This window comes from Triticum urartu, chromosome 2A, assembly GCF_056163025.1.
Source record: "Triticum urartu cultivar PI428250 chromosome 2A, HENAU_Tu73, whole genome shotgun sequence".
In the NCBI taxonomy this organism is placed as follows: domain Eukaryota; kingdom Viridiplantae; phylum Streptophyta; class Magnoliopsida; order Poales; family Poaceae; genus Triticum; species Triticum urartu.
Genome location: NC_141874.1, coordinates 36787240 through 36798178, shown reverse-complemented (window position 1 = coordinate 36798178; position 10939 = coordinate 36787240). Strand labels below are relative to the sequence as shown.

The 10939-nt window shown below is 46.3% G+C and overlaps 1 protein-coding gene across 1 annotated transcript; it reads left to right on the top strand.

Annotated features, from left to right (window-relative positions):
* The first annotated feature begins 1451 nt into the window (after positions 1-1451).
* Positions 1452-10359, top strand: LOC147983342 (ABC transporter C family member 4-like). The gene is made up of 11 exons (XM_087542887.1): positions 1452-3717; positions 4736-5056; positions 5673-5759; positions 6238-6861; positions 7140-7304; positions 7404-7698; positions 8056-8267; positions 8585-8890; positions 8983-9046; positions 9569-9808; positions 9985-10359. Exons 1-11 carry the CDS (start codon positions 1522-1524, stop codon positions 10086-10088), a joined length of 4614 nt encoding a protein of 1537 aa, XP_087399013.1. The 5' UTR covers positions 1452-1521; the 3' UTR covers positions 10089-10359.
* Positions 10360-10939: the final 580 nt, after the last annotated feature.

Below are 10939 nucleotides of genomic sequence, written 5' to 3'. Positions count from 1 at the left end.
TAAAACATCAAAGCTCTACAATACTCGATACATGTGCAATAAATTGCGCAGCTATAAGAATTGCCGGAGAGAGAAGAATGCAGTGCTCCTAATATATTAGCAATATTTAGATTGCCCCCTCTTTTTATTCACTTTATTATTATTATTTCTATTCTAGACCCTATCCCTACGGTTTATTCTTATGAAATATCATATAAAATAGAAGGTATAAGAAATGGATATAATGAAATTATTGATTCGATCTTACGACCTAATTTATTGCTTAATGGATCGACAACCAAACCACCCATTTTATGAAAAAGAAGGAGCAAGGATCAACAAAAGAAACATATGCACGACTATCAAACCAACTAACAAACCAAGCTCATGTTGGAAGCAAACATGAAGAAGCATGTGATCTCGAAGCTCCGGAACAGAAGGCTAAGAAGTTTGTCGGCCAAGTTGGTTTGGTGGTAGCACAGACATGCGGGAAAGAACACATGAGCAAGGGGATTTACTGGAGCAAAGGGAAAACACCATATCCATTTATATAGGCGTGGGGCCTGTACCTCTAAAGATGAAAATGAGAATGACGAACACCGAAAAACAGAGAGGCAAAGAAGCTAGGTCGTGAACGCCTCATCCCAGATGAGCACCCCAAGACTCTGATGACAAACCATCAGAAAACACCCATGGTACAACTAGAGGTAGAAGATGCGTACATGAGAATATCAGGAGAGTGGGACGTCCCTCTCTTTTTTTCTTCCCGACCAGTAGAGCCGGTGGAAGGAAAGGGGAGTTGGAGAGAGGGTGGCAAGGATGGGGGAGACGAGGGAGCTCTGCATCGTTAATTTGTCTTATGAAATACTCCCTCCTAGGCCTGGGGTGGCCCTGTTTGTGTTTAACTATTAGCATTAGTTTTGCTCAATTTTTTTATTAGCATTGGTTTGAGTAAAGAAATCTCAAGAAAAAAAAACTTAGTTTGACTAAAAAAGCTACTCACTCCGATTCAAATAAATTGCCGCGGCTCAGTACTAGTTGTACTAGAGCTGCGACAACTTTTGAATCGGTGGGAGTTTCAGCATGAGTTTCTGGATGCTGTCAAACCTCTCGGCAAGTCAAAGATATCAGTGTCAAGTTTCAACACACACTTGATCAGTGCATATTGAAAATGCGACGCTTCCGTTTGAGGAATCAACGCCGGCCGGCCTCGTCCGCCCCATCCATTTCCACGACGCCGCCGCTACGTACGTGTCCACACGACGCGGGGAGAAGACCACCACGACGACGGCGGCGAGAGGCTGCTGCTGCTGCTTCTTCTTCTTCCACCCGGCCTGCCGGACCCCACGCGCAGGGATGGATGCCGCGTCCCGTTCCCTAGTCTGGCCAAAAAATTCAAAAAGGTTTCCCACGACCGGGTCCACGCTTCCCTTCCCCTCGCAAAAAACGGAACCCCCGTGCCCTCTCACGCGCGCACCAACGACCCCGCCCAAATGTGCCGCCCGCCTCCGCCACACCACTGACGCCGCCGCCGCCGCCGCCATGCCGGGGCCTTCCTCCTCCGCACCGTGGTGGCTGGCCACCACGGCCTGCTCCCCGCCACCCTTTTCCCCCGCGTCCCTCCCCGACCGCCTCGCCTTCCTCCTCCTCTCCCCCTGCCCGCAGCGCGCGCTCCTCGCCGGTATCGACCTCCTCTTCCTCCTCGCCGCCCTCGCCCTCTCCCTCTGCGCCCGCCTCCGCCTCCACCGCAGCGCTCAGCACCAGTCGGAGGACGAGCCCCTGCTCGCGAAGCCAGCACCGTCCGCGGCCCGCCCCCGCGGGAGGGGGTTCCGCCACAGGCTCGCACTCGGGGCCTCCTCGGCGTTCGCGGCCGCGTCGCTCGTGCTGCTCGCGCTCGCCTTCCTGCTGCTCCCCGCGAAGGGGCACGGCGGGGCCGCGTGGGCCGCGCTCCAGCGCGCCTTCCTCGCGGGGCAGCTCCTCGCGCACCTCGCGGCCGCGGGGACCGTCGCGGCGGAGAAGGCGGGTGCCGCACGCGCCCACCCGCCGCACCTCCGCGCCTTCTGGCTCGGCACCGCGCTGCTCGCCGCGCTCTTCTCCGGCTCCGCGGCCGCGCGCTTCGTCGCAGGTCAGCCCGTCCTCCCCGACGACCCCATCGCGTTCGCGGGGCTCGTGCTCTCGCTTCCTCTGCTCTACTTCGCGGTCGACGGCTCCAGCGGCCTCGGTGACTCGTCGGTGGGTGCGATTATCAGCGAGGATGAGCGAGACGGTGCGCCTAATCATGGCGTGGCGACGTCGTACGCCACGGCGTCGTGGCTCTCGCTGGCGACCTTCAGCTGGATCACCCCGCTCATCACCAAGGGCTACAGGGCGGCTCTCGGCGCGGAAGACGTCCCGCCGGTGGCGCCCTCCGATACCGCCGAGGCCGCGTACGCTCTGTTCGTGTCCAACTGGCCGGCGCCCCCCGCGCCGGGGTCCAAGGCCGGGCACCCGGTGATCACCGCGCTGCTGCGGTCCTTCTGGCCGCAGTTCCTGCTCACCGCCGCGCTTGGCGTGGCGCACCTCTCGGTCATGTACATCGGCCCGTCGCTCGTGGACAGGTTCGTCCAGTTCGTTCGCCGCGGCGGAGACATGACGGAGGGGCTGCGGCTGGTCGCCATCCTCCTCGCCAGCAAGGCCGCCGAGACTCTCGCGTCGCACCACTACGAGTTCCAGGGGCAGAAGCTGGGCATGCGCATCCATGCTGCTCTGCTCGCCGTGGTGTACCGCAAGTCGCTGCGGCTGTCCACGGGCGCGCGGCGAGCGCACGGGGCCGGCACGATCGTGAACTACATGGAGGTGGATGCCGAGGAGGTGTCCAATGTCACGCACGAGCTCCACAACCTGTGGCTGATGCCGCTGCAGATTGCGGTTGCCCTCGCGCTGCTCTACACCCACCTCGGCCCGTCTGTGCTCACCGCGGTCGCCGCGATCGCTGTGGTCACCGTGGTCGTGGCCCTCGCCAACCGGCGAAACATGGAGTACCAGTTCAAGTTCCTCGGCAAGCGCGATGAGCGCATGAAGGCCATCACCGAGTTGCTCAACTACATGCGCGTGATCAAGCTGCAGGCATGGGAGGAGACGTTTGGTTCCAAGATTAGTGAGCTCAGGGAGGCTGAGCTTGGGTGGCTTGCCAAGTCAATGTACTTTATGTGTGCCAACACCATCGTGCTCTGGAGCGGCCCGCTTGCCATGACCGTGCTCGTGTTCGGCACCTGCGTGCTGACAGGTGTCAAGCTCGACGCTGGCAAGGTGTTCACGGCCACCGCATTCTTTCGGATGCTTGATGGACCTATGCAGAGCTTCCCAGAGGCGATTGCCGCTGTGAGCCAGGCGACCGTGTCCCTTGGAAGGCTTGACAGGTACCTGCTTGATGCAGAGCTGGATGACACTACGGTGGAGCATGTACTTGACGCTGATACTGGCCAGGACCGAGTGGTCGTGGAGGTGCACGATGGCATGTTCGCGTGGGACGTGAGGGGCAAGAAGGAGAATGAAAAGGAAGAAGAGGAAAATGATGACAGTGAAGGTGAGGAGGATGAGAGAATTGTGGAGGAGGCACCAGTGCTAGAGACAGTGCTGAAGGGGATTAATATGAAGGTGAGGAAAGGCGAACTTGCGGCGGTGGTTGGAATGGTCGGGTCCGGCAAGTCGTCACTGCTCTCCTGCATTATGGGGGAGATGGACAAGGTCTCAGGCAAAGTAAGTGTGTGTTACTTATACAAAACAGCATCCTTATTTGTCAAAATACTATGCATTTGCTCATTCATTTTGTGCAACCTTACTTTTTTTTGAGAATTATTCGTGTGACACTCTTACGATAAACTGCGAGGATTTTGCCTGTTCATTTTCGGAATGGTTAAAACCAGCGAGTTGAGTGCAAATTAGGTGCAAGGTCAAATACTTTAACTGGGAAATGCAATTCTATCGAATTAAGGGGTAATGGCTGAACTCTCAGGTGGGTAGAACACAGCAGTTAAACTGTCATTCTCACTAGTAGGAAAGGCTCTTCAAGTATCGACCGGGAATTCTGGAATCACCCGAATAACTGGAACCTTACCTGCCTGGTACTGATCTGTTATTGTTGTAAATGAGATTGTCGGTGCAAACTGTCAGAGAGAAGGAGGCTACTCTGCTTTTTGATGTGATACCTGCCTGGTACCCGAAAGCAAGTTAGCTGCAAATCCAATAATTCTGCTACTCTGCTTTTGGTAATTGACGTGCCAGTTAAGCCTGCCACATGTTTGTTGGAATGCCTCCCCCTGTTTGACCCGATCTATGCTATTCTGTGTCTGATTTATGTTTTGATGAAATGCCCAACGGTCCAACCATTAGTTCCAAGAGCGTACTACAATTTTGTGGATGTGTGAATTATAGGTTGTGTGGATGCGTGAATTATAGGTTGTGTGGGTGAATCACATTTCTATCTAGGAGCAGCATATCTTCCATTGACGACATTGTTATAAATAGAATTCAAGTAGTCTTTTCTTGGTATTTGCATGGTACTTGGACATTCTGTGCTGTTCTTTTGACAAATTTAGAGAGGTAGTAAAACAGAATTCTTCATGATGCTCTCTAGGCTCTGCTCCGCCGTTTCAGTATTTTTTTCTTCTGCTGAAGCACTTTATAGCATTGTCTATATAAATTCTACCTCATATATACTGGCCTGTAGTTCCGACTGTCGTGCTTGTTTGCTTAACCCTGTATCATTTTTCAACAGGTAAGGGTATGTGGTAGCACTGCATATGTTGCACAGACAGCTTGGATCCAAAATGGGACCATTCAAGAGAATATCTTATTCGGTCAGCCAATGGATGCTGAAAGATACAAGGAGGTTACACGATCTTGCTGTCTGCAAAAGGATTTGGAAATGATGGAATTTGGTGACCAGACTGAAATAGGAGAGAGAGGGATCAATCTCAGTGGTGGGCAGAAACAGCGCATTCAGCTTGCCAGAGCAGTTTATCAGAATTGCGATGTATATCTCCTTGATGATGTCTTCAGTGCTGTTGATGCTCACACTGGTTCCTATATCTTTAAGGTAACTCTTTTCTTTTTATTCATACAGTTTAATGTTCATCTGCATTCATTTCAAAATGGTCAACCAGATATTAATCAATATTGAAATGTCAACGTTGATCAGCTTTTTATGCTGTGTTACTGTGTCTCGAGTCCTGACCCCTGCAGTGATTTCTGCCTGCTTGTTGAGAGAGTTGCGGAAAATTATTCATCTCTGTCATTAGTGCCATGATTACGTAAGTTTTAGCTCCATATCAAATGTTGGAAAGATGGGGGAGACAGACTAAGGGAAGAAACCCTTTTTCCCGCGAAAATAAATAAATCAATCTGATGTTTTCAGCATATTTAGCTTCACTTGTGATGTTTTTTGTTTCTTCCAAAATTATCGTAAGATGATACGTTGATGTGCTGCTTTGTTCCTGGTATGTGACAAATAATAACTGTTATAATATGTAACGACTGAATAACTAATAACCAAAGAGTCCAAGAGCTAGGGCAATACTTATGACAGCTAAACAAATCAATGTTAAAGTAAGTCACATTGATATGCATGGGTTGAAGTAAACCCTCTTGATATAACTATCACTGATATATGTGCCACCATATTTTGTGGGTATGACAAGAATGCTCCTCTGCAGGAATGTCTAAGGGGCATGCTCAAGGGAAAGACCATCTTGCTTGTTACTCACCAAGTGGATTTCTTGCATAATGTGGACAACATATTTGTAAGTTTATAATCTGTTGGTTGATGAACATAATAAAAGTTGAAATGTTTTTAATTTCGTCCAAAGCAAGTACTGCTGTAGCATCTGCCCACTGCTGCAGTATGTTTAGTTTCATGTCATTCTTATTTGCAATTATGCCTGAAGTCTGTTGGTATGACTTCTCAGGATACTCTTGTACTATCCAGTGGTTAGCAAGCAAGATTTCATTTATTATCTGGAACAATCATCATAAATAATAGAACACTCATGTTGTTTTTGTATAGTACTATAGTTGAAACAGTATAGGTGTAAACAGACGATTGATCACTGAAAGGTTACCACACTTCCTTCATGTAGTTTGCATGATTTTGTCATGTAGTTACGGTATGAATTATTCCCTCTAAAAGAGATTTATATGTGACTTGTAAGGTAGTTACTTTTTGGTGCTATGTACTTGACTTAGTCTTCAATAAATAATGTTCACGATGCAAATAAACAGGTCATGAAAGATGGTATGATTGCACAGTCAGGAAAGTTTGACGAGTTACTAGAGGCAGGCTCAGGCTTTTCAGCTCTTGTTGCTGCTCATGATAGTTCAATGGAACTGGTGGAACAGAGTCGACAAGTAGAGAAGACTGAACATTCTCAGCCTGCAGTAGTCAGAATCCCATCTCTTCGCTCTAGATCCATTGGAAAGGGTGAGAAGGTGATCGTTGCACCAGAAATAGAAGCAGCTACTTCTAAGATTATACAAGAAGAGGAAAGAGAGAGTGGCCAAGTAAGTTGGCGTGTGTACAAGCTATACATGACAGAGGCTTGGGGTTGGTGGGGAGTTGTGGGCATATTTGGATTATCATTGGTGTGGCAAGCTTCTGATATGGCTAGTGACTATTGGCTGTCATATGAAACATCAGGCGGCATCCCATTTAATCCTTCACTGTTTATCGGAGTGTATGTTGCCATAGCTGGTGTTTCAATGGTACTCCAAGTAATCAAGACTTTTCTTGAGACGGTTATGGGACTTCAAACAGCTCAGATCTTTTTCAGGAAGATGTTTGACAGCATTTTGCATGCCCCAATGTCATTTTTTGACACCACTCCTTCAGGAAGGATTCTTAGTCGGGTAAATCTCTTCATAGGTTTTTATTTGGTGATAGTATTAACTTGTCCATTTGCCTAAGTTGATTATATTTATGCCTCAGCAAACCTTACTTCCTCATCCTCTCGTATTCACTCAAATAAGTGCTAGCAACTCTAGTTTGACCTTCTGAAATGTGCACTTGTACTCTAAGATTTATAAAAGGAATAGTTTTTTTAATTAATTTTCTGCAAGGACAGAAGAGTGTTACATTTCTTTTTGTACTGAAGTACTGATTTGATATCTCCCCCTTGTCTTTTCAGGCATCATCTGACCAAACAACTATCGATGTTGTGCTGGCATTTTTCGTTGGCCTGACAATTTCAATGTACATTTCAGTATTGAGCACCATAGTTGTTACTTGTCAGGTTGCCTGGCCCTCAGTTATAGCTGTAATTCCGCTTCTGCTATTGAACATTTGGTACAGGGTATGACATTATTGTAAAGTTCACCTCAAAGACCTTAGCTAATTCTGGTCATAAGAAGAGAATGCTGATTTGAACTTGCAATTTCCCTCTTTTCTGCAGAACCGCTATCTTGCAACTTCTCGGGAGCTAACTCGACTTGAAGGAGTAACCAAGGCACCGGTTATCGATCACTTTACTGAGACCGTTGTAGGTGCTACAACCATACGATGTTTTAAGAAGGAAAATGAATTTTTCCAGGAGAATCTAGAAAGAATCAATTCAAGTTTGCGCATGTACTTCCACAATTATGCAGCAAATGAGTGGCTTGGGTTCCGACTGGAGCTGATTGGAACACTCGTACTGTCAATCACTGCTTTCCTGATGATCAGCTTGCCCAGCAATTTTATCAAGAAAGGTACCAATTGAAAAAACAAGCATTTTATCTTAACATTCACAAGCGGCAACATGTTATCAGCAGAATGACACCAGTTTCTGCTTCATTAAATTCAGCAGCATTTCGGTAATAAAAGATGAATAATCTAAGAACAATGTACTGCATTTTGGGTTATCTTGGTACTCCAGGATGAAGGCGTAGATGATTATTTTTCTCAACAAATTGTTGCATAATTAATCCACCAATTGTAACCTTTTAAGTTCTTTTTGGTACAGATAATGTATTTTAACTGGCATACCTAGTAATGTACTCTTTGTAGATTTAAGATCATGAGCCTTTTATAGGCCGGAGAAACTGATTTCTGTCAACTTGTTGCAGAATTTGTTGGCATGTCTCTTTCGTATGGCCTTTCCCTCAATTCTCTAGTGTACTTTGCAATATCGATCAGCTGTATGTTGGAAAATGATATGGTTGCTGTAGAGAGGGTAAATCAGTTCAGCACTCTTCCTTCTGAGGCAGCATGGAGAAAAGAGGATCATCTTCCTCCGAATTGGCCCACACATGGAGATATTGACATCAGCGATCTAAAGGTTAGAAGGACCAAGTACTCAAATATGCACAGTTTCATATCACTCTGTCCCAAAATTCTTGTCTTAGATTTGTCTAGATACGGATGTATCTAATACTAAAATGTGACTTGATACGTCCGTATTTAGACAAATCTAAGACAAGAATTTTGGGACAGAGGGAGTACTTTGTTGTTATTTTTACGTTGTATCTATTCCACATAAATGTGATGAAACTATTGGTCTGTCTTGCACTGGATCAAGTGTTGAATGTTCCGAATATTTCTCTTTGTTATTGGGGATTTCTCAACCAGCTGAGCTCATAATTTTTATCCTTTCAGGTTAGGTATCGACCAAATACACCTCTAATTCTGAAGGGCATTAATGTGAGCATTAGAGGTGGTGAAAAGATAGGAGTTGTAGGAAGGACAGGCAGTGGAAAATCAACTTTGATTCAAGCACTGTTCAGGCTTGTAGAACCTGCAGAGGGGAAGATGATCATTGATGGAGTAGACCTATGTGCATTGGGTCTGCATGATCTTAGGTCCCGTTTCGGCATAATTCCCCAGGAGCCAGTTCTCTTTGAAGGGACGATTCGAAGTAACATTGATCCAGTTGGGCAGTATTCAGATTCTGAAATATGGCTGGTATGGTGTACGTAACGCGTTTGTTTCAGACTTCCTCCTTGATGTGATGTGATGTGCTAATTAGCTGTGGGAATTACGTCACATGTTTGCAGGCTCTGGAGCGTTGCCAACTGAAAGATGTGGTAGCTTCAAAAGCTGAAAAGCTCGATGCTCTAGGTTCGCCATTTGTATGCTTCAGTTGTATTTTTTGTCGGCTAAAGTTGCATCTTCCACTCAGGCTTAATCACTTAATTATGTGTTCCGAAGTTGTGAGTGATAAAGTGTTGGCTAGTTGTTAAGTAAGATCATTTACTAGTCCAAAGTTCTGAACGACCACACTTTTCAAAAACATAAATGGACTGAATAGTGCAGCTAGTAACTTTTATAACTATCAGACCTTTCGGTTGTCAATATCATGTCATACATACATTGTGCGGGATCCTCATCACATTATAGGTACCATGTACAGGAAACAATTAATGTAACTATGAAAATTGCCAAATGAACACTGACAATCTGGGGGAAGAAAACAGAGCTTAATGCCTGGATTCAAATGACACGACCTAAATCCACCACTATCAGTTTCCAGAAGAGCATAAAATAGTTTGCGATAAATGATGATTTACTTCCCCTTTCACGAAATATTCTGTTTTATTGGACAGTTAATAATATATACTCATCCCTTTACTTTTCTCACAGTGGCCGATAGCGGTGAGAACTGGAGCGTAGGCCAAAGACAGCTTCTTTGCCTTGGTCGTGTGATATTGAAGCAGAACCAAATCTTATTCATGGACGAGGCAACTGCTTCAGTTGATTCTCAAACCGATGCCACGATTCAGAAGATTACCCGAGAACAATTCTCATCATGTACAATTATCAGCATTGCACACAGGATACCGACAGTCATGGACTGTGATCGAGTTTTGGTGCTGGACGCAGGTATCTCTCTTTAATCTCATGCTTTGGACCCATTTACCACCTCCTTTCCCTAGATAAATGTGTGCTTTTGGTACATCTGGTTCAGAGAACTGGAGTCCTGTTTTTCACTTGGTTCGGCCAGTCATGTCCTTTCTTGTTCCAGAATGGCATTCTAAAATCTCACTATCTGTGTCCAGGTCTGGTAAAGGAATTCGATGCACCATCGAGGTTGCTCGAACAACCGTCATCCCTCTTCGGGGCGATGGTCCAGGAGTACGCCGACCGCTCGGCCAACCTCTAGTAACTTGCTCCCGGATACCGTATATATGTAAAGAAAAATAAATAAAAGTGGTTTTGATAGGTCGACTGGTTGAGTGTATATACCGCGCAATACCTCAACAAATAAAAGTAGAAGGTTGGAGAGTATTCTCCAGTGTTATTTAGAAAGGCAGTTGTAGTTAAGTTGATAATCTTGTTTTCCACCATCTATAGAGATCTCCTGTTGACGGGATGCCATTGTACCACCACTGTAAGTTCGAGGTTACTAGTTCAAAGATGAGACACTTTGCTCCCGGATGCAGTTCTAACTAGCTCCAATTAAACGTGCGGTGCTGTGTCGTAGGAGTACTATGTTTCCAGCTACTCCTCAGTTGTGAATTAGAAACAGAAAGTTCAACACAATCTACGCTGGGTTAGGCTGGGGTGTCACGGTAACCTTTGACCGCTCACACTTACCTCGGGATATTTTCTCTCAAAAAATAAAATTAAAAATAGAAACTTGACTCGGATTTTATATGGTTGGTCAGCAGCACGAGTGTACTACCGATTCTGCGACGGGAAATTGTTCAAGGATGTTCATTATTCGTTATTAGGTTTTATTATTTACACACACATGTGCGACGCCATCAAAACGGGTAGTTCTGACAGCTATGGTGTGATCGTCCACGAGATCGCATATCATGCTAGGAGTTTTTACTTCTTGTAATTTTGTTCATGAGTTTAGGAGTCCGACTGTCGAAGCTGACAACCTCACGAAGCATGCTCTTTTGGGGGGTTGGTCGCCATGCTTGGTTAGGCATGCCTGGCAATCTCCTCGTCCCTGTGAACATTGTGATGAATTAATAAAAGCTTCATGAGTTTTCTTAAAAAAAA

Excerpts from the sequence above, each read along its gene's own strand:
- LOC147983342 (XM_087542887.1), top strand. The coding sequence starts at position 1,522 with ATGCCGGGGCCTTCCTCCTCCGCACCGTGGTGGCTGGCCACCACGGCC. Across the intron at positions 8,268-8,584 it reads TTGACATCAGCGATCTAAAG|GTTAGGTATCGACCAAATAC; the intron begins GTTAGAAGGACC and ends TTATCCTTTCAG. Across the intron at positions 9,047-9,568 it reads TGAAAAGCTCGATGCTCTAG|TGGCCGATAGCGGTGAGAAC; the intron begins GTTCGCCATTTG and ends CTTTTCTCACAG.